General features: G+C 46.1%; 2 protein-coding genes across 3 annotated transcripts in view; both read right to left on the bottom strand.

Moving 5' to 3' along the window:
- The window catches only part of LOC102754094 (cytochrome P450 2G1), a 41,104-nt gene extending 33,294 nt beyond the window's left edge, over positions 1 to 7,810 (bottom strand). The window contains exons 1-2 of the mRNA XM_006771877.2: positions 7,776 to 7,810; positions 6,497 to 6,585 (exon numbers count right to left, since the gene is read on the bottom strand). Coding sequence (XP_006771940.1) covers positions 6,497 to 6,585; positions 7,776 to 7,810 — 124 coding nt within the window. The remainder of the gene's footprint in view (positions 1 to 6,496; positions 6,586 to 7,775) is intronic.
- Positions 7,785 to 20,793, bottom strand: LOC102751643 (cytochrome P450 2B4). 2 transcript variants are annotated; one of them, XM_006771871.2, is made up of 9 exons: positions 20,547 to 20,759; positions 17,078 to 17,240; positions 16,779 to 16,928; positions 14,573 to 14,733; positions 13,932 to 14,108; positions 13,214 to 13,355; positions 11,015 to 11,202; positions 10,705 to 10,846; positions 7,785 to 8,450 (listed from the first exon to the last, which is right to left on the bottom strand). In XM_006771871.2, the coding sequence occupies exons 1-9, from the start codon at positions 20,715 to 20,717 to the stop codon at positions 8,269 to 8,271; spliced, it is 1,476 nt and encodes a 491-aa protein (XP_006771934.1). In that variant the 5' UTR covers positions 20,718 to 20,759; the 3' UTR covers positions 7,785 to 8,268. The 2 variants fall into 2 exon arrangements, with proteins under 2 accessions (XP_006771934.1, XP_015424697.1); XM_015569211.1 differs by lacking the exons at positions 16,779 to 16,928; positions 17,078 to 17,240 and having other exon boundaries at positions 20,547 to 20,793.
- Between the last annotated feature and the right edge of the window lie 2,537 nt (positions 20,794 to 23,330).

Genomic DNA, 23,330 nt, shown 5'->3' with positions numbered 1-23,330 from the left:
AAGCTCCCAACCGCTCCTTTTTTTCTTTTTTTTTCTTTTTTATTCTGGGTCAGCTTTAGCTCTGAGGACTCGGCTGCTGAAAACAGGTTTCTGGCCTTTGTTTACCTTCTGTATTTGATACCATGTTGCAGTCCGGCTGGCTGAAGCTCCACTGAGTAAAGCAGGTTTCTGGGGTATTGTTTAGCTTCTTTATTCGCAACATAGTTGCTTAGAGTTGCAGCTGAGAGGCCGGCAAGGCAGGTGGGGAAGTTGGAGTCCTCCATCACTGAAGCAAGCAAGCCTCATGTTAATTTCAAGCTGCCTGGCTTCCGGCCGCCATCTTGGCTGGCAGTTAATTTGCATATCTCGCTGATTAGCCAATGGGAAGGGTAGTGGTCGTACGCCAATTACCATGTTTCTCTTTTATTAGATAGGATTAGAAAAAAACAATAAAGATATTTTATTTTGAAAGAAAAACTGAACATGCCTTTCCCAGTTCTTGGCACATAACAGGTACTCAATAATGGATCATTTATTTGTCTGTTCTTTGTGTGTTCATGTGGGTGCCTGTGTATGTCTGTGTCTTCCACTTGATCTCCATCACTGACTTAGTCTCCAATTTTCTCCACCATCAACCTCCTCCGTGTCCTTCCCCTTCAGACCATCTTTGTCTCTTGGGAGTCTTACTTTCTCTTTTCTTCAGAATTCTAATCTTTTCCAAAAATGTTCACCCTGTTTGGGGTTGGACAAAGGGAGCAAGTCACACACAGAAGAAAGGGTGAACAGTGTTCTTATAGGGTGGGAAGGACGTGGCTTACCCATGGAGAAAGCGATGAAGGCCTCCCATTTCCTAAAGTTGCCCTCCACATCCAGGAAGTGGCCAGGGTAGGTGATGTCTGGCTTCTCAAAGTACTGTGAGTCATGGAGGGCAGAGTTGATGTGGGGTACACAGTAGTGCCCTAGAGGATGTCAAAGCCAAGGGCCCTAAATGACCACCAACAAGGAGTGGCTGAATCATTAGGGTACCACAATTGATAAGGAGCTTCACCTACTATGTAGCTCTACAGTTGGGAACTGAAATATTGAAATGATTCTGCCCCATTTGGTGAATAACTCTCCCAAGCCCTCCTGATACCAACCACCCTGACACACCTTCCTCGAGATTTTTTGGACATTTCCATAATCTATCAACTAAAAGTTTCACATATAGCTTAGCAAAGGCCTCCAAGTCCAGATACCAGCATAAAGGTCAGAATCTAGTCTGATGGGTGGTGCCCACTGGCTCATTAGGTATTATGACTACCACCCCTATGTGCATCTATACTTGGAAACACTAGGGGTTGGTTTCTTTGATACTTTCCTCTCAGAGATAGTCATCCTTTCCTTTGTGTATGTCTCTATGTCTTTTCTCATAAAAAGGAAACACCACAGGGATAGAACACAGAAATAGACACCCTCGAAGCCTGTTGTCTAAGCCAGGCTCACAGGCTGGGGAGGAGGTATACAGTTCTCTCCATACTGTCATCTGCCAACCTAAGTGTTTCTGTCAAAAGCCATGTGTTTCATAGACTAAAAAATGCTCTCTAACAGGCAGATAGTTCTGGTGGTAGTGGTGTTAGCAGGGTGGAGCGATTAAGCAAAAAAGGGGGGGAAAAAGAGAGAACTCATGGACATGAACAACAGTGTGTTGATAGCAGATGGGGCAGGCTGGTGGGTGGAGATGAAAGAGGGGGTAAATGATAATGGATAAAATAATAAATAAATAACACATTTGATTAAAGAAAAAAATGCTCTGTGAATGATTATGCTTTGTGCCTGGATCAGCATAAAGCACCTTATAATCACCCAAGTGTTTTTGCAAAGAGTCTTTCATAAGGAAAAAGTTCCTTCTAAAACATACGGTGCTTCATTAAATAAAAAATATTTTGTAAACTGTAAGTACCTCCTCAACTTCAAAGAGCTTTGTCAGCAGCAAAGCTTTAGTGTAAGTTGCAAATACTTACAGGGGTAGACTTTATATTTTTCACACTGATCTCAGAACAGAAGTTGTCTATCTTCACCCATCACCTAACCAACTTCCAGTTTGGCTACAGAGACACTCACCCACCCTGGCACCCTCCCATGCTAAGCCCAGCTTACCTAAGACATCAGGGTTCTTAAGAAGAAGTAGAAGGGCACAGCACAGGGTGGTGCTAGAGATCTCTGTACCAGCAAAGAACAGCTGGACCACCGTGAGAAGACTCTTATGGTGGAACTCACGCTCAGGGTCAGAGCTCTCCTGGGGCAGTGATGGAGAATTCTTAACATCACCCCTTGCAAAGATTTCCAGTTTCTGGATCTATTCTACTTGCCCAACCCCATGTTACTCTATGCCAGTTTTTCTATTCTTATTTTCTTTTTTTCTCTATTCAAGGCCAACAATATGGAAGAAGGGTTGGCTCTGGAGCTAGACTACCAGGGTTCAAACACAGGTCCTACCATTTATTAACTATGTGTCTTTGAGCAAGAATCTGACCTCTATGAACCTTAGTTTATCATCTGGGGTTGTTTTGATATTATGTACGTAAGTGCTCAATAAATGTGAGGGATTAATATTTTGTTGTTGTTATTATCTTCTCTGTTCTTGGGTATCTTTGCTCCCTGACTGGCCCTTGCAGCTATCATTATATGGGTGATTTGAAAATGTTTAATAACCCATCTGGCATTAGACCAATTAGAAGAACATCTGCCTCCAAATAATCAGAACTGACATGGACCTCAAACCAATCAGAACAAACGTAGGTCTATGAACCAACAAAGGGAGATGGGCCTCTTACCAATCAAAACACAAATGGGTCCCTGGTCAGTCTGGCTCAGGGGTTAGAGTGTCGGCCCAAGAACCGAAGGGTCTCAGGTTCTATTTCCAGTTCAGGGCATGTACTTCGATTGCAGTCTTGATCCCCAGCCCTGGTCAGGGCAAGTGCAGGAGGCAACCAATCAATGTTCCTCTCCCCACCCCCTTCTCCTTTCCCTCCACTCTCTCTCTAAAAAAAAAAAAAAAAAAAAAAAAATCAATGGAAAAAATATCCTCAAGTGAGTTTAAAAAAACAAAAACACAAATGGGTCTCTAACCGATCAAAATGAGGGTGGGAGAGGAGAGTCTTAAAGGTCCTTTGCAATGGGGGAGGGGGGGAGACATATGTACTACTATTTGTAATACTTTAAACAATAAAATAAATTTTTTTTTAAAAAAGGTCCTTTGCTGGGCCAGGTGTTAATTCTTTAGTTGCTACCTCTTAACAGGCATTCATGGAGGGGAATCTAGAGGGGCTCAAGAAAAAATGGGGTGTGGGGAGCAGAGAATTGGGTGAGCAGTGGCTTTATTACAAATATTAGGGAAGTATTTCAATACAGTATTTAAAAAACACAAACATCATACTTTAACACACAAGCTCAGTGTCAGTAGTGTGTCCATCACTCTCTTTCCTGCCCACCCACACCCAATCCAGCAGAGTCCTTGCCTTGTCCATAAGGAGTAGGAAGGAATCGATGAGTCCTCTGGGGCACTGGGGTCCAGCGTTTTCCAGGGCATCTCAATGACCTCAGTGACAAAATCTTCCACTTCTTGAATGAGACTAGACAAGTGAGTGTGGGTGCCAGGGAAGTGTTTCAAGATGCCAGAGAAGAATTCAAACATCTACAGGAAAGCCAGAACCTGTTCTAGTCTCTAGGCTGGTGCTGTGGGTGTTGCAGTTATGACTGCACACACAGCTGCATCTGAAGGGCACCTTTCACCCCGTGGGCTTGCAGAATGTGCCTCCCAGCTGAAGAGACAATAACCTCTCTGATATGTGAACAGCTATACCCTTCCCCAGTCACTCTTATAGTTGCCGAGATTTCCTCTTTCAGAGTCTACCCTTGTAGAAGGCCTGATTGCTATCCCCAGTCAGACTCAGTGCCTCACCTGGCAGGGTGCAGGGGATGAAGTGTGTGCACAGAACACCAACTTCTGATGCAGTCTTGTTTTGCTGCTCAGGACAAAAAGCATCGGATCCCTTGCCAAGGTCCACTCACCTCAATTGCTGGCCACCATGGAATCTTTGGCCTTACCTGGCTGTACAAAGAGCTGATAACGGTGAAGACTTCATTCAGTAAATTTAGCAACTGTAAGAATCTAGGGTCCTGGTCATTAAAGTGCTCTCCAAAAACGACGGAGCTGCTGGAGAGGTGGGGAGTTTACTGCACACTCTGATTTGATGATAAGCACTCATGCATGCATCAACAGTAAGGATCTACACTAATAAAAGAGAAACATGGTAATTGGCGTACGACCGCTACCTTTTTTATTGGCTAATCAGCAAGATATGCAAATTAACTGTCAGCCAAGATGGCAGTCGGCACCCAGGCAGCTTGAAACTAACATGAGGCTTGCTTGCCTCAGTGACGGAGGAACAACGTTCCGATCCCCTCACCCAAGCTGGCCAGGCACCCCAGTGGGGACCCCCACCCTGATCCAGAACATCCTTCAAGGGGAAACCAGCCGGCCCCCACCTGTGCACAAGGCCTCTATCCTATATAGTAAAAGGGTAATAGGCCTCCCAGCACCGGGATCAGCGGAGCTGCGAGGCCTCCCGAACCTGAGATCAGCGGAGCCATGAGGCCTCCTGGCACTGGGATGAGCATGTCAGGGGGCATCTCCCAAACCCCCTGATCGCCCTGCGGCTCTGTGTGTGACAGGGGGCGGGGCCACAACCTCCCTATCCATCCGGCTCTGTTCGTGACAGGGGAAGGTGCCCCAACCCCCTGAGCAGCCCTGCTCTGTGCCTGATAGTGGGGAGCTCCCCAACCCTCTCCCCCCCACGGGCCCTGCTCTGTGTGTGACGGGATAGAGCCATAACCTCCCCATCGGTCCTGCCCTGAGTGTGAGAGTGGCGGCGCCCCAACCCCCAGATCAGCCTTGCTCTGTGGGTGATAGAGGGCGGTGCCTCAACCCCCTCATGGGCCCTGCTCTGTGTGATGGGGGCAGTGCCCCAACCCCCTGATTGGTCCTGCTCTGTGCATGTCAGGGTATAGAGCCCCAACCCCCCTGATGGGCCCTGCTCTGTGAGTGACAGGGGGCAGTGCCCCAACCCCCTGATTGGCCCTGCTCTGTGCATGACAGGGGGTGGCGCCGCAACCTCCCCATCGACCCTGCCTTGAGTGTGACAGGGGATGGTGCCCCAACCCCCCAATCAGCCCTACACTGATTGTGACTGAGGGTGGCATCACAACCTCCCAATCTCCCTGCTCTGTGTATGATGGGGCGGTGCCCCAACTCCTCAATCGGCCCTGCTCTGAGCCCGACCAGGGGCTGCACCTAGGGATTGGGCCTGCCCTCTGCCACCCGGGAGCAGGCCTAAGCCAGCAGGTCATTATCTCCCGAGGGGTCCCAGACTGCAAGAGGGCACAGGCCGGGCTGAGGGACCCCTCCTCCCCCCCCTCCCCGCCGAGTGCACAAATTTTTGTACACCAGGCCTCTAGTTTTCTATATATAAAAACAAAGACAATGGAGCAGATGATGTTGGCTATGATGGAGTTAAAGAGGGAGTTGGGATCCAGATAGGGCCCTGGGGATGAGAGATCTGTCATGAGTGGTTCCCTTCTGGGTGGCTCTGGCCTGGCTGGTACTCTCTTAGTATGTGTGATTGTTGTTGTTGTTGTTCTTGTTGTTGTGTGTGTGTGTGTGTGTGTGTGTGTGTATTTTCTATTTCTCTAGTTTAGCCTGTCTTTCACTGGCCTCTACATCTCAGATTTTTTTCTGAGAATTTTCCCTCTGTGACTCTTATTTTTCTTGGTCTCTTCATCTGACTTTCTATGTCTGTCTCTGGTCTTCTCTCTGACTCTCCTTTGAGACCAAGCCCCTTCTCCATGATTTCCCTTTTCAGTGCCTCCAGTGTTCCTTGTCCTTGGCCTCACTGACGCTGAGTGTCCCAGACTCAATTTCTATCTTTACCTTTTTCTTTCTAGGGCTTTTCCTTGCAGTGTCTGATTCTAGATTGATCTTTCTCAGCATACTCAGGTTTTCTCTCTTGCTTGTTTTCTCTCTCTCCTCTGCTTTCTCTTACTCTCCCTCTCTCCTTCCCAGTCTGTTTTTCTTTGTCTTTCTCATTCTTTTTCTCTTTCTCTGTCTCTAAACCTGTTCCTGCATCTCTCTGTGGCTGTGTCTGGATCCTTCTCCATCAGTCGTGTTCCCTCCTCCCTCTGTGTCCCCATCTCACCTACCTCTGTCAGTGCCTTCATCCCCTGTCCTGACCAGTGCTTACCCTGGGATTTCCACAGCTCCTCCACCAGATGCTGAGTCTCATTCTGAATTAGCTTCTCAATGCTCTGCTTCCCCATCCCAAAATCCCTCGTGGTGGTTAGAGAGAATTGCCTAAGCGTCTTCCAAGACTTTCCACTGGCGAGAACCACACCTGATTGATGGTGCATGAAGGGAAGGTTTTAGGCTGCATAGAATATTCCCTTGTCCTCTCCCCAGTCCCCAACCATCCCCACTCACCAATACCCTGGAAGATGGGGTCAACAATAACAATGTGCCCTCGGCCAGAGAAAGCCTCAGCCTGATCCACTAGAGCCTTGACAGAACTCCTTGTAACTCACCAGAGGCAACAGGGAACCCAAAGATGGCAGGTGTTGCAGAGGCCAAGAAGTCTAGCATCTTGATTGGATCCCAAAGCTTCCTTCCCATGGATGGCCTGAGGTGCCTTGGTGGGGAGTGCCCTTGAATGAAGAGCACCTCTCTCAAGGAAGTGTGGTATGCCAGCTGGTGGAACAGGTGATAAGGTCTGAGCTCTGGGTCCAAACTGTCTGGGTTCAAATTCAGGTGAAAGCTGTTTCATGGTTTTTGCACTGCAAGTGTGGCTCTCAGCACTTTTTATCAGAGGGGAGCATTGCATTTGAGGGATGAGTATAGCTGGCAGGTCCAAAATTGGAGCATCTTGTGCCACTGGGACAGGGACATGTTCATGGCATCAGAACAAAGTGAGATTGGAGGACATGTGATCTGAAGGGGGGGAATTAGCTCCATGTTGGTACTTTGGAGGATTGTCTGAGCTAACCATTCATTCCTTCCTTCCTTCATTCATTTCTGAGCAAATATTTTTAACACCTGTCATATGCCACACAGGGTTCTTTGTGCTGAGAGAATAGTGATGAACAAGACAACAGGTTTGCCTTCATGGAGCTGGCATTGAGGTGAAGTAGAAATTTTCACCTTCTGGAAATATTCCTAGTGCCCTGAAAATAAATGAGTCACACATAAAGTGGCATGGATCACCACCTTACCTGGAGGTGTCAGGTTTTAGATGTTTATTTGAGTCTCAGTGCATTTGAAGAGGTATATTGGAGAATCCAAGACACCAGTTTATAACCACACAGGTCAGGAGGCCCTGGGCTGAGGAGGCCCTTTTATATTGAAAAGGAAAGGGAAAGGCAGTAAAATGAGGAGACAGCTGGACAATAGCAGGGCACAACTACAGTCTACAATGTGGATGAACCTCAAAAATATCATACTAAGTGAAAGAAGCCATTCACAAAAGCCCACATATTATGTGATTTCATTATATGAATTATGCAGAAGAGGCAAATCCAGAAAGCACTAACTTATGCTAGTAAAAATGGTTGATTTTTTTGTCTCTGAGTTTCAGATTAATTTAAAAATATATGGATAGGAGGAGCTTTGATAGAGAGTTTGAGTTCTAGAGACAGAGACTGAATGTGAATCTTGCACCTGCACTCACTAACCATGTGACCTCAGACAACTGATGCCATTGCCCCACCTCTGTGTACTCATCTGTACTATGGACATGATCATTGTAGCCACCACATGGGGCTATTAGGAGTAGTATTCAAGCAAGATCATGTATGTACAGATCATGGAGCACAAGGAATTGTTAAATGGAGGTTGTGGTTGTTCTAAGGAAGGGAGAAGTCACTCAGGGTAAGCAGTGGCCAGGAGGCAGAACTGCAGAGAGAGCCTCAGATGCGTTTTCCCTTTCAGCCTCCAATTTCTATGTATACACCACTTCTGGAATTCTATTAACAGAGGAAAGAAGAACCCCTCCTTGAGTCTTTAGAAGAGCTGCAGCATGATGGAAAGAGGCAGACTGCAGAGTGGACATTCTCGTGGAGGTGGCAACCAAGGAGGAAGAAGGAGACTGGCTTGTAGCAGATCTCTCAGATGCAGAACATGGGTAGAGTCAGGCAACATCCCTGCAGAGGTGGGAATACTTCATGACCCTGGGATCCTTTGATCTCCTTCCTTCAACCCCCTCAGCGAGACAGGAATCGGATCTGGTACACTGGGGGCAGCTTGCCCACTCCACACTCCCGGGGTGTGAGGTCAATGTCCTCAGGGGCCACGGGACTGGCCACGGAGAAATTCTGGAGGATGGTGGTGAAGAAGAGGAATAATTCTGCACGAGCGATACCTTCGCCAAGACAAATGCGCTTCCCTGTGGGCACAGAAAATCAACAATGTGGGCCTGGAGTGGATGCATATTCGTGTGTGTGTGTGTGTGTTTAAAATATATTTTTATTGATTTCAAATAGAGGAAGGAAGAAGGGAGAGGAGAGAGAGATAGAAACATCAATGATGAGAGAGAATCATTGATCAGCTGCCTCCTGTACAGCCCCTACTGGGGATCAAGCCCACAACCTGGGCATTTGCCTGACCAGGAATCGAACCGTGACCTCCTGGTTCATAGGTCAATGCTCAGCTGCCTGCTGGCTGGATGCATAGTCTTTGTCCAAAGTCCAGATACCTGTGTCCATTGCAACTGGTTTGGATGGGGCTAGCCTTTCACTTGCAATTCAGGGTAGACTGTTAGGGTGTCCCCAAACCTCTAAAACCAGGTGCAAATCTTTGACGTGTATCTTTCCAGGGAAGATTGTAGCTTCTGTTAGATTTCCAAAGGTTCAGTTGACCTCACAGAGTCTAAGGACTATCACTGGGTTGGGTGTGTGTATGTGTGTGCATGCGCACCTCCACATGTGTAGATGTGGGCATAGTTCCAACAACATTTGGAGAATTGTTAATATTTGTAAAAATTCTTAGAAGAGCACTGGATGGTGTGGCTCAGTGATTAGAGTGTTGGCCTGCACACTGAAGGGTCCAGGATTTGATTCCTTGTCAAGGGCATATACCTGGGTTGCAGTCAGGGCATGTTCAGGAGGCAACCAATCAATGTGTCTCTTTCACATTGATGTTTCTGTCTCTCTCTCCCTCTCCCTCCCTCCCCCACTCCCTTGCACTCTCTCTAAAAATCAATAGAAAAAAATAACCTCAGGTGAGGATTAACAAAATGAAAGAATTATTCAAAGAGCTTCTGGTTCACACTAAAGATCCTATAGATGTAGATGGTACTTGGTGTGTTTTTTCAGGTATGTGTGGTGGAGACTGTGGGGTGAATGTCTGGCACTGCATGTGATTTTCTATCTCTGGGTTGTTTTATTTATTTATTTATTTATTTTCATTTACAGTTGGCATTCAATATTCTTTTATATTAGTTTCAGGTCTACAGCACTATGAGTCTACTATACAACTGACACCACACAGAGGTATTTCAATATTATTGACTATATTCCATAAACCGTAATTTACATTCCCGTGAATATTCTGTAACTACCAATTTGTACTTCTAACTCCCTTAACCTTTTCACCCAGTCCCCCAAGCCTCCTTGCCTCTGTTAATCATCAGTTTGTTCTTTGTTTCTTTGAGTATGTTTCTGTTTCCTTTCTTATCTCTGTTTTGTTTCTTATCTCAGTTTTAAGAAAAAAACCATATTGTACATAAACTTGTGAATGGGATTTATGTATGTGAGGTAGGTGTATGGCTTCCATCAAATTCTCAGAAGTGTACACCAGCGCCCCCCGCCCCTCACAATAGGTTATAAACCACTGGCTTGGAGAGAAATGAGGGCAAAGGTATCCAGAAAGGTCAGGCAGACACCAAGAGTCTCATCCATTAATTCATTGGTTCCTAATCTGCAAGTTGACCACCTTGAAAAGGCCATTTCAAGCATGGGTTTCTAGGTATTTCCTAGACCTTTCAAGTTGTTGGACATTGTGCCTGTGTGGAGGTATCTGGGGAAGGGTTCACATTTTTTGGCACACCTAGAAGTTAGGACACATAAGCAAATCTTCAGGGCAAGGCTCTGGCATGATTCCTCTCCTGTAACTGGCTCCATGACTCACCTCATTCTAGAAGAGCCTGTTATCTCCCTCCCACTCTGTCCTTCCATCCTTAGGCTGTCCTTTGGACCCTTCAGTAGACATTTGTCTCTAACTCCTCTTTGGTTAAGTTTGTATTTCTTTCTGCCCATGGCAGCTAGCTGTTTTGTTTTGTTTTCTGTCTTCACATTCCTGACAGATAATGTTTCTCTGTCTACGTGGCTTGTCTGATGCATTATCTTCAGCCCCCAGTAAAGCACTGGGCTCAGAGTACACTGCTCAACAGATATCTTATACCGAGATACAGAGAGGTTAACATACTTTCCCAAGGTCCAGCATACCAACGCGTGCCACTGGGCCGTGATCTCACCTTTTAAGCCTCTCCTAGTGTTGTAGTGCATATGGGATGGGATAATGAAGGTAAAGCAGCTGGCATGTACTAACTGCTCAATAAACTAAAGCCTCTCCTTGATGTCTCAAGGAGGTGAAGATACCTGCACTCTGGTGTCTGGGAAGTGAGTGCAGATCCAGCTTACCTAGGGAGAAGGGCATAAAAGCTTCATTCTTCTTCAGTGCCCCATTGGCATCCAGAAAGTGGTTAGGGTTGAAGGTGTCTGGTGTGTCAAAGTAACGTGAGTCAAAGAGAGCAGAGTTCAGGATGGGATATACTTCAGTGTCCTGAGGAATGATCACAAGATACAAAATATTGTCATTCCCTTCACCATCCAACCCTGAAAACACAACATGAAACAAGAAGCCCTAGTGATAAAACAAGAGGTCAAGTTTGGAGATTCAGAGAACCCAGGGTCCCACACAGGAGAGATGTGGTTGCCTGGCTGGCCTCACCTTTGGGATGATGTACCCTCGGAATTTAGTGTCTTTGATGACCACGTGGGGCACACCCATAGGAATCAGGTCTCCAAATCTCTGAATCTCGTGGATGACTGCTTCAGTGTATGGCATTTTGGCCCGGTCATCAAGGGCTGGAGGGCGATGTGAGCCAATCACCTGATCAATCTCCTTGTGGACTTTCTCTGCATAGAAGAGTGAACCTTGTTTAAAGGAGCATTTCAGCCCAGCTGGCATAGCTCAGTGGTTGAGAGTTGACCTATGAACCAGGGGGTTATAGTTCAATTCCTAGTTAGAGCATATGCCGGGTTGCAGGCACGATCCCCAGTGAGGGGTGTGCAGGAGACAGCCGATCAATGATTCTCTCTCATCATTGATGTTTCTGTCTCTCTCTCCCTCTCCCTTCCTCTCTGAAATCACTAAAAGTGTATTTAATAATAATAATAATAATAATAATGGACATTTCAGTAGGGACACTGCTTTCTATGGGCCAATGAGTCAGGAAAAACTTATAGGTCCTAGCTGATTTGGCTCTGTGGATAGAGCATTGGCCTGTGGACTGAAGAGTCCCTAGTTTAATTCCTGTCAAGGGCACATGCCTGGGTTGCGGGCTCGATCCCTAGTAGTGGGTGTATAGTGCAGAAGGCAGCCAATCAATTGTTCTCTCTCATCATCGATGTTTCTATCTCTCCCTCTCCCTTCCTCTCTGAAATCAATAAAATAATAATAATAATTTTTAAAAACTTACAGTAAAGGGTTAAATCATTGACATTCCTCAAAACAATCAGCTTGGGGTGGGGGGGCAAAGGGGAAGCTAGAAGAATTCTCACTTTTTGAAATCTAATGAATGTTATAGATTCTTTCCCCCACATGCACAGGGAAGCACACATGCACATGTGTGTGCACACTCACACATCACATATCAGATTGAGAACTTGAGGCTCTGCACCTGTCAAAATTTCTTCTCTAAGATGAGTGGGAAATAAACTAATATTTATTGTGTGTATTGTAAATGAGGCACATATTGTGCTAGGTCCTCAGGAATATGACAGTGAAATAGATCAATAGATTAACCCATGAATAATTGGGTAAATAAATGAATATATCTATCAACCAATCCTATATAATAAAAGGCTAATATACAAATTGACCAAACGGCAGAATGAGTGGTCGCTATGATGCACAATGACCACCAGGGGGCAGATGCTCATTGTAGGAGCTTTCTCTGGTGGTCAGTGTGCTCCCATAAGGGGAGTGCTCCTCAGCCAGAAGCTGGGCTCATGGCTGGCGAGTGCAGCAGCGGCGGGAGCCTCTCCTGCCTCCTTGGCAGTCGGACATCCCCCAGGGGCTCCTGGACTGCAAGAAGGCACAGGCTGGGCTGAGGGACCCTCCCCCCCCTGCACAAAGACTGATGGACGGAAGAACATTATTTAATGGTTGCATGTATTTACTTATCAATCAATAGATGAATAATTCCAATAGACAAATAAATAAATAAACCTAATCAACCAATAAATTACCTGAATAAATGGATGGCTAGATTTATGGAGGAATAAGCGAATGAATAAATTAGTAGAAAAAGTGATAAATGGATGATGGTTTGATGACAGATGAATAAATGAAAGATGAATCAGTGAATTGATTGTGTAATTAATAAATGGATAGAAGAGTTAAGGATGAATTGAAAGACTGATGGAAGGATTAAGAAATGAAACCTAGTTCATAGAAGAACAGATAGATGCATGCATGAATGAATGAGTGAGCCAATGAATCATGACACATAGTTCATTCAATTAACCATTGTTTCAAAGGTTCAACACATAGGTGAATTAATCCAAATAAAGAAGGAAAGTGTATGTTCTTGGGTAAATCATAGATAAAAGAATCTAAGTATACAGACCAATTAATGGATTAAAGCACAGACAGATGAATGGATGGGTGGGTGGATGGATGAATGGATGGGTGGATGGATAAATGAATTTTTAAGTGATCAGTGAAAACAGGAGAACAGGTTGACAGATTCTTTATCCATCCATCCAACAGGGCTGGCTTAGTTGGCAGTTCATTAAAACCTGCAGTGTTCCTAATTTCAGAGGGAAATGCTGCCTCTCTCATTTAGGCAGGACCCCTACCCCGCTTCTGCGGCCAAAAAGGGATCGGAGGACTACCCAGATTGGCTGTCCCCACTCTGCCTACCTGCGATGTGGGGATATTTGAGCATTAGCAGGAATCCATAGCGGAGAGTGGTGCTGGTGGTCTCCGTGCCCGCAAAGAAGAGAGAGAGTACGGTGTTGATGAGGTTCTGGTGGTGGAACTCGCTGTTCGGGTCGGACTTCTCCTGGGTCCCGAGAGGTGGGGTTCATTGGAATCAGGGGAGGCTGGAACCTTGCTGCATGCATGTATCAGGGTCCCCCGCCCCCCACCTATTTCTGGGTCTCTCACACCAACTGGTCCATTTTACTTTTCTTTGTCCTCTACATGTCCACCCATATATCCTTATCTCTGTCTCTCTTCACTCTGGCTCTGTTTCAGTCCATCTCAACATCTCTTTGGTGTGCTTGTCTCACTTCCTCTCCCAGCCTCTTTCTGCCACTGTGGGTCTTTTCAGCTATTGCCCTATTGTTTGTCCCTTGTCCTGTATTTCTCCGATCTCTCTCTCTCTCTCTCTCTCTCTCTCTCTCTCTCTCTCTCTCTGTTGCTCACTCTTCTCTTCCTCTCCCTTCTTCCCTCCCTCTCTTTATCCATCTCTCTCTGCCTCCTCCCTAGTTTCTCCTTCTTTCATCCCTCTTACCTTTTCCTAATATCCCCTTTGCATCCTCTGTTCTTCCATCATCCTCATTCCCTTCCCTTCTTCTCACTGCCCCCCATCTTTTCCTCCCTCCCCTCCCCTCCCCTCCCTCCTCTCAAACCCCACTTTGTCCATGCGGAGCAGGTAGGTATCAATGAAGTCCCGGGGGGCGTTGGGGTCCAGGGTCTCCCTGTGCTTCTCCACACTTTGGTCAATGAAGTCTTTGACTTCCTGCATGTTTCTGTAGATTTGCCTGTGTGTGCCAGGAAAGTACTTCAAGAAGTCAGAGTAGAGCTCAAACACCTGTGGGAGACAAGGGTGCTGTAAGGTCCTCCTGAGGCTGAGCTAGTGGGTCACAGGAAGAGACAACCCTCCTGGGCCCTAATACCTCTGGTAGAGGGGAATCTCTGTCTCCTGTTTCTCTCTCTCTCTCACATTCTTGTCAACTCTGCCCCTCAGGATCTCTTTACCTTTGCTCTTTTTTGTCTTGTTTCCTCCTTCTTCTCTCTTTTCCTCTCTTTTCTCTCCCTCTAATTCTCTGACTCTCTGTTTCTGCCTCCTCCATTACTCCTCTTTCTTTCTCTTTGTCTCTCAGGCCTTATCTCACCATCTCTCTCTCCCTCCAGGTGTCTGTGGCCCTGTCTCTCCCTGTTGTCCTGTACATCTTCCAACCTTAAGCTGCATTTCTGGGGCCCCAAAGCAGATCACCCGTTTTCCCTTTCCTGGATGTCCACCTCCTCCCCACCCTCCCTCACCCTCTCCCTGACCTGGCTGGAGAAGGAGCTGATGAGTGCGAAGGTTTGGTAGAACATGTCCAGAAGCTTCAGAAAATCAGGGTCTCTGTAGGCAAAGCGTCTTCCAAAGACAATGGAGCAGATGATGTTGGCAGTGATGGAGTGGAAGATCAAGGTGGGGTCCTGGAGGGCTCCTAGGAGGAAGAAGTGGCAGGTCCAGGGACACAGACTCAAATGTCTGGGGAGCATTTGGCAGCTGCCCCATCTCTGTGTAACTGTCCTTCATTGCTCAGTAATGATAAAGAAAATAGGAATAATAACAGCTACCACTCATTAGTCCATATGATATGCCAGGCCCTAGTCTATTATTTTATTTTATTATTTTTTATTGTCACCTGAGGATATTTTTTCCATTGGCTTCATTTTTATATGGAGTGGAGAGAGCGAGTGAAAGGGAAAGGGAGAGATAGAAACATCAATGTGAGAGAGACATATTGACTGGTTGCCTCCCACACATGCCCTGCAACTGAGGTATGTGCACTTGACCAGAAATGGAACCTGAGACCCTTCAGTATGAGGGTCGATGTTCTAACCATTGAGCACCTGCCAGTGCTATTTTATTTAATTCTCACCTCAACCCTGTAAGGAAGGTATAGTTATGTTATTATCTCCATTTCATAGATGGGCAAACAGAGAAGTTAAGTAATTTGACCAGGATTACCCAGCGACTCAGTACTAGGGCCAGGATTCAGACCCAGGCAGCCCAGCTACAGAGGCTGTGTGTGTTGTTGGTCCCCTCTCAGGCCCCAGTTCTGACTGGGGGACCAGGTACAATTAAGTCCCAGGGCCAGTGGGAGTGCAATGCAGTTGTTCAATCAATTGCATGTACATTTTTTTTATTGATTATGGCATAAAAGCTCTGTTCCCCCTGCCCCTTTCTGTCTCTCCTCTTACTTACTTTGTTCACCTCTAGGGGCCTCTGGTCTTCAGGAAATTGTTCTACACTTGTTAACTGATGTCTGCATATGCTAGGCTAGCCCTGTGGAAGGGAGAGTGGGCTGTGAGCCCCCGAGCAACAGATCGTCAGGTCATCTGGTTGGTGCCATCTTCTCTGTGGGTCTCACTTGTCCATCTTCTCTTGTTCCTCTGCAGACCCTTGACTGAGCCTGTCTGTCTCTCTCACTTTCTCTGCCTTTTCCTTTTTGCCTCACGGGGTCTCTTCCACTCACTCTGTCTCTATGTGTCTCTCTTTGACTTGGTTCCTCCATCTCTTTCTCTTTCACCTTCTCTGTCTCTCTGTCTGCCTCAGTCTGCTTCCTCCTGTCTTTCTCTTAGTCCCTCTGTCTCTTTTGCTTTATTGTTCCTGTGTCTCTGCCTCTGCCTCTCCCTCCAAACCTCTACGCTTATATCTTGCAATCTCTTGAGAAAGGACCCTGTTACCTTTATATCTTATAAACATCAGTTTTAGGGAGAATCTAAAAGCAACCAGAAATGCTTCTCTGATAGCCCATCCAGCTGCAGAGCAGAAAACCCCACTGCCCTCACTGCCAGTTTGTCAGCAGTTGACTTAAGAAACGGAAAACAGTCCATTGTTTTCCAATGTCTGAAGTTCTTCCTTTTGTCTTTTTGCATTCCTTTATATAAGCACTGTTTTTCCTTTGACAGATACAATTAATCCATGAATCAGTTTCCTTGAGCACAAGTAAATAGCATGCTAATATCTAAGTATATGACCCAGCTGGTTGGCTCAGTGATTGAGTGTTGACCTATGAACTAGGAGGTCATGGTTCAATTCCAGATCAGGGCACATGACCAGGTTTTAGGCTCAATCCCCAGTAGAGGGCATGCAGATGGCAGCCAATCAATGACTCTCTCTCATCATTTCTCACTCTCTCTCTCTCTCTCTCTCTCTCTCTCTCTCTCTCTCTCTCCCCCTCTCCCTTCCTCTCTTAAATCAACAAAAATTGTGTGTGTGTGTGTGTGTGTGTGTGTGTGTGTGTTTGAGTTAGTATACATCCCACCTCTCTTCTGGTTCCCTGTGTCCCTCTCCTACTCATCTCCATCGGTCTCCGTGTACCTTCCTGTGTCCCTGTCCCTCTGACTGACGTTCTATTTGGCTCTGCTTTCTTTATCTCTACTTCTCTTTCTCTGCCCCCGTACACCCCTGTCTTTCTGTTGCCGTGTACCCTGATCCTCTCAATTACACCGTCTGTCTTTCCTTACCATCCCCCAGGCTCACCCTGGGATTTCTGAAGCTCCTCCACCAGACACTGCGCCTCCTCCTGAATCCGCTCCTCCACACTCCGCTTGCCCATCCCGAAGTCCCTCATGGTGGCCAGAGAAAATCGCCGAAGAGCCTTCCAGCGTTCCCCGTTGGCAAATACCACACCTGTGAAGGCAGGCATGGGTTGCAGAGGAAGTTGGAAGGAGATTCTGGGTCCCTCTTCACCCCTATTCTGCCTTACCAGATTCACCTTCTGCAATCCCCATCCTCCATTCCCTGTCCCCCCTTTCCCCTGGTGCCTTTCAGGCCCTTACCATATCCTTGAAAGACTTGATCAACAACAGCAATTTTCCCCCGGCCAGAAAAGGCCTCAGCTTGGTCCACCAGGGCTTCCCGGATGGCCTCTGTCCCACATAGTATGACCACAGGCCTTGGCCCCAGGTACAATGTGAAGACATCCCCATATTTGCCTCGGAGCTGCCAAGTATACCCACACCAACAGTGTTAAAACATTACAACACATATAGACTGGTAATTAGCTGGCACCCCAAAACCCTCCATCTGAATCTGCCTTTCTCCTTCCCAGGATCCAGCAACTAAAAGAGTAACCCATGACCTAGCCAGGGACTGTGTGATTGATTGGTGCCCTGAGTAGTATAGGTGGTTAAATATCTCTAATATCACCCCTGCCCATATCCTTAAGTCTGGCCAGATTTCCCTGGCATCACAGCTAAAGGATCATCCTTTTGTGACCCACTTCAACCTGCTGTCTGCATCCTCACAATTTCCCCAGAGAAATACCCTGAACAGCCAGTCCTGTGATAGACAGGAAGAGAAAGGGATGGCCCTCTGGTGGCGATCACGAGATCTGAAAAAATCGTAACATTAGTACAGCCACTTTGGAAACTGCTCAGTGGTATTTACTGAAGCTAATAGTTCACGTGTCTACTCAGTGACTCATCAACTTAATTTCAGGCACGTGTCCCAAAAATGTGTGCTTGTGTTCACCAAAACACAGGACAAGGAGACTGAAACCTTATTAATACAATCCCCATCACCATCAATATGTGTCCATACCATGGAATGCTAAACAGCAGTGAAAAGAACATACTACTGCAATACCCAACAACATGAATAAAGCACACAGGCATAATGCTGAGAAAAATTAGACACAAAAGAGTTTATACATGAAAATTCTATTTACATGAAGTTGAAAAACAGATAACATGAACCTATGGTCTCAGGATAGTGAGAAGATAGTGACTGGATGGGGATGCAAGTGGAGTATCTGGGGATGGGCCATGTTGTTACTGATCTGCACATATATTGTAGAAAATTCACTGAGCTGAGCACTTATAATTTGTGCGCTTCTTAGGATGATGTTAAACAGTAAAAAGTTGACTTACAGCCCTAGCGGTTTGGCTCAGTGGATAGAGCGTCGGCTTGCGGACTGAAGGGTCCCAGGTTCGATTCTGGTCAAGGGTACATGCTCAAGTTGTGAGCTTAATCTCCAGTAGGAAGCATGTAGGAGGCAGCCAATCAATGACTCTCTCATCATTGATGTTTCTATCTCTCTTCCCCTCTCCCTTCCTCTCTGAAATCAATAAAAATATATATTTTTTAAAAGTTGACTTACAATCATAAAAGTTTAAGTTTTTGTGATTTTTATGAAAAATCTCACACTGATCTCTGCAAAACCTCCTCACTGGTCTCTCTACTCCCACTCTTTTCCCATCTACAATCATTTCATCATCTATCTCTCCCTACCCTGACATCAGAGTAATCCTATTAAAATGAAAATTAATGCCACTGACCTGCTCCAAATCCTCCAGTGCTCCCACCTCACTGAGAATAAAAGCTGAAGTCTCCACCATGGTCCACATAGCCCTGCATGAAGTGGCCTCATCACCCCTCTGCATCTCCCCTCAATGGTCCCTTTGCTCACTCAGATCCCACCCCCCATGTTGTCCCTCAAGATTCTGAACTTGCTCATTTTTCAGGGTTCTTGCACCTGCCTCGCTCTGATGCCTTCTTCCTGCATCTTTCTGTGTCTCTGCCCAGAAACCAAGCAGGATTGAGTCTTTTCCTCACAACTCAATCTAAAGTAGTTTCAAATCATAACTCTTGTCTACCTCATTTGTTTATTTCCTTACTTGTATGCTCTGTCCAATGCGACACCTAGACTATTCCCCAGGAAACAGAAGGTGCCCAGTAATCTAGTATTTAATGAGTGAATAAATGAATGAGTGGATCAAAGGAACTGCCATTTAACGAGCATTTACTATACACCAGACTCTATGCAATACCCCATCTCATCCTCACAGTTTTAAGAGGGACACATTTTTATTTTCACTAGCATTTTACAGAAGAGGAAACTGAGACTCAATGGGTAACAGTTGAATCTGGAACATGAGCTCAAGCCTGAGTCCAGAAGGATTTGGGCACATGTAGGGGAATGGAGGAGGAGCAGTGCCACCTTCACCACCCCGTCCCATCATGGCACCCACTAGCTCATTCTCTCTCTCTCTCTCTCTCTCTCTCTCTCTCTCTCTCCTCACAAGGATCATGAACCCCTAGAAGAGCTTTGGGGATCTGCAACTCTCAAATTTTTGCAATGATGTGTGTGGATATTAGGAGGGAGCATAAAGGTTTAATGAGATTCTCAAAAAATTTAGTGATTCCCAAACTGTTAGGAAACTTCAGTCTCTGAGGGCACTGGAGAGGAGAACCCTCCCTGCCAGACCCAAGCTTCCCCTCTGTGAAGTCCCAGCCGTGTGGCTGTGGACAGTGCCTTCCCCAAGCTAAGCCTCACTGTCCTTATCTCTAAGATGGGGTTAGCACCTCACCTAGCCCACAGGATTGTTGTAAGTGAGACCTGGTGAGTTCCCACAACAATATAGGCAAATCCCAGCCACTTAATTCTGAATGAAGAAACTGAGTCCAGGAATTTATAGGAAAGCATGGTACCCTGTGGTACATTGAAGACAATGAGAACCAAATCACACATACTTGGGGCTTCCACATATGTGATAAAACTCTCTCTGTTAAAAGCAAAGGTAATGACAAGCCCAAGCTTGCGATCACCGTGCTGGGGGGGGGGGGGCTGGGAGCAGGGGGGTGCAGCAGGAGTCTGGACTGTAAGACAGGAGGCAGCTGGAAGTTACTGTCAGTGCTCCTGTTCTCCCATTGAGAGGTGAGTTCATGGGGTAGATTACATTACTAATAACTAAATAGGTGACAAGACACAAAGTCATGCCTGGGAAACAGTCATGCAGAGCCCAGTAAATCCTCCATAGCGTCAGCTGTTATGGATAGCACATTAATGTGCATTATTGATAAGCCCTCTGTACCTGGCCTCCTGCTCCCTTCCTCCTCCCATTGTCCTAGTGCTGATATGAACCAGTCTTTCCTTTTCTTTTGTTGACAGAGGAGAAACCTATTCGACTAATGACACTGCCCCCTTTTCTCTCTCATCCTGGGGGCAGGTACCCAGGAACTTGACAGAAGGTGAAAAAAGATGTGAAATGCTACACCCAGGCTCATACCCAGACACCTCTTCATCCCCACTTGCTCACTCCAGAGATAGTGGCACACAATTCCCAGTGAACAAGACGTCTCTGACTATCTGACCACCACCTACTGTGCTTCAGCTGCCTGCCTCTTCCTCACCAACCTTCACACTCCCCACCCCTGAGCCTGGAAGGATGCCTTTCTCCTTCTAGTAAATGATCCCCCAATACGGAGACGGGAAGTCACTCTCCAACCCATCCATCTGCATCTCACCCTCAGGAAGGATTTGAGTAGGCCACGTCTGTCCATCTGCAGAAGGTTCCCGAAGAAGGGCAGAGGACGGGGGCCTGGCGGAAGATGGCCATGTGTCTTTGGGTGGCCCCTGGCCAGGAGAATCAAGAGTCCTGTGATGAGAGCAAGGAGGAGGAGGACACTGAGCTCCATAGTCCCAATCTGACTGCCTTCCAACCCACTGCAGTCTCAACATGGGCCTTTTATACTGATCCTGCCTCCTCACCCAGTTATGTAACTTTATCCATTCCCCTCCTCCCCTCTGACATTGTCCAGGAGCGTGAACTTGAGAGAGGTTCTAAAGGGCCCATACTTCCTGTCCAGTAACTTGCTTTCTCCCTACCTCAGCAACCGCTCCCCAGATGTTGGCAGAGACGCTGTGGTGGTTACAAAGGTCAGCATGAGTGCTCGTGAGAGCTCACGTGTTTATTTTGGGGGTACAGGTGAGTATGCACTGTCTACTTGTTGTGGCCTTGTTTGTGTGTTTATGCTTGCATGTCTGCGCACGCCTGCTTGCATCTGTGTGCACTAGTATGATTTTTTATGTGAAGGGGTATTTGTATTGATGTACCTGTGTGAGTGTGTTTTGTGTATGAGTCTGCATGTGCTTATGTACATATTTTGCATGTGCACAGGCTTACATGTAGTGCTATGGATTCATATGTGAAGGGGTATTTGCTTTTGCATGGTGCTGGTGGTATGTGTCCTTGTGTGTGCTTGTGTGTTTGTGCACCTTCTCATCCCTGTGTTTGTAGGGCCTTTGGGTGCTCAGTGCTCAGTGTCTATCTCCAGACCTCTTCCTTCACCCTCCTTTCTGTAGCAGCTACAGATGGGAATGACGAGAGAGACAGAGGAGTGGGGAGGGACACAGAACTGGTGAGACTCTGAGGTGGAGGGGTAGGTGGAAAAAGACAGAGTGGCTGAGACCTGGCTGGGGGCATATTTGGGTCCTTGGATCTCTGATTGCTCTGACCAGTGCCAGCAGTTCTCTTTATTTCTCTGGCTCTGTCTTCACTCGGAGGATGTTTCTAGGATCCTCTCTGATAATCTGTGTGTGTATGTGTCTATCTCATTATCTCTGTCTCAGTGTCTCTGTTTCCCCCTTTAGACCCTGAACTCCAGAAGTTCAGAGACCTGGTCCAGTTTGGTTGATGTCCATGGGGCTGGTGTCCGTCGCTATCATCACTCTGAGCCTCTGGCAGGCTCGGTCCCTACTTGCCAGGTATGTGTTTGAGTATGTGCATGTGCACCTGCCATGGTCTCAACCTGGCTTTCCACCACTCTCTGTGTCTTTCCTTTAAAAGGAGATGGGGGGAGATGAGGCAGCATCTTTCCTGCAATTTTAGGCAAACCCCTTGCTAGACCCAGGGACCTGACCCTGGCAGTTAAATCATACACCTCTGACCCAGGAGGAGTGGACAGACAGTCCTGACCTCTTGAACTCAGGGATGGAACCTGCACTTTCTTAACCTTGGAAAATTGCCACCATGGATGTTCCTGACTCAGGTCCTGGCTCCTATGGTGCTGTGTGATTTGGCACTATGCTTAGGTCCTTGTTCCAGACCCAGGAATCACTGATGGGTATGAAGAGCTTTACCCTTTGAGGTGGGTATTTTTTCATCCCACTTTATAGATAAGGAGAGTGAAGCACTGAGAAGTTGAGAGTTTTACCCAAAGACACACTTTGGGTTAGAGCTACACTATCCAATATGATAGCTATTAGGATATACTAGTACTACACCTGGCCTCTCCTGCTTGCACATGTTTTCTGAAATATCCTATCTAATAAAGAGGGAATATGCAAATTGACCATCACACTGTAACAAGATGGCAGCCCCCACAGCAGAGGCGGGAATTCACATTGCATGGAATGAAATGTTCACATTTTAAACTTCCGGACTATCCTTCATTAACGAATGCAAATACATGTGATCAATTGTATGAGCAACAAAGGGCACAGGTTTTGATAAATTCTCTGAATGATGAACAGTTGGAAGCCTTTCAGACTATAACTTCAGCCATCAAAGATCAAACTGTACACCCCAAATGCTTTTTCTTGGATGATCCAGGTGATAGTGGAAACATATATCTTTATAAAGTTTTAATACATTATATTAGAGGTCATGGTGGTACTGTTTTACCCACAGTGTCTACAGGAATTGCTGCAAATTTACTCCTCAGTGGAAGAACTTTTCATTCCCAATCTAAATTACCAATTCCATTAAATGAAACTTCCATTTCTAGACTCAATATAAAGAGTGAAGTTGCTAAAACCATTAAAAAGGACAAACTTCTCATTATTGACGAATGCACCATGGCATCCAGTCATGCTATAAACACCATAAACAGGTTACTGAGAGAAATTATGAATTTGAATGTTGTGTTTGGTGGGAAAGTTCTCCTTCTCGGAGGGAACTTTCGACAATGTCTCAGTGTTGTGCCACATGCTATGCAATCGGCCATAGTGAAAACGAGTTTAAAGTACTGTAATGTGTGGGGATGTTTCAGAAAGTTGTCTCTTAAAACAAATATGAGATCAGAGGATTCTGCTTATAGTGAATAATTAGTAAAACTTGGAGATGGCAAACTTCATAGCAGTTTTCATTTAGGAATGGATATTATTGAAATCCCCTGTGAAATGATTTGTAATGGATCTATTATTGAAGCTACCTTTGGAAATACTATATCTATAGATAATATTAAAAATATATCTAAACGTGCAATTCTTTGTCCAAAAAATGAGCATGTTCAAAAATTAAATGAAGC

Source organism: Myotis davidii, unplaced genomic scaffold, assembly GCF_000327345.1.
Source record: "Myotis davidii unplaced genomic scaffold, ASM32734v1 scaffold386, whole genome shotgun sequence".
In the NCBI taxonomy this organism is placed as follows: domain Eukaryota; kingdom Metazoa; phylum Chordata; class Mammalia; order Chiroptera; family Vespertilionidae; genus Myotis; species Myotis davidii.
Note: the sequence above shows the minus strand (reverse complement) of the source record. Positions and strands in the feature narration are given on the sequence as shown.

Coding starts and splice junctions, on each gene's coding strand:
- LOC102751643 (XM_006771871.2), bottom strand. CDS start 20,717: ATGGAGCTCAGTGTCCTCCTCCTCCTTGCTCTCATCACAGGACTCTTG. Junction 14,734..16,778: donor GGAGCTTCAGAAATCCCAGG/GTGAGCCTGGGG, acceptor TCTTCCTCCTAG/GAGCCCTCCAGGACCCCACC. Junction 10,847..11,014: donor GAGGGTACATCATCCCAAAG/GTGAGGCCAGCC, acceptor ATCATTCCTCAG/GACACTGAAGTATATCCCAT.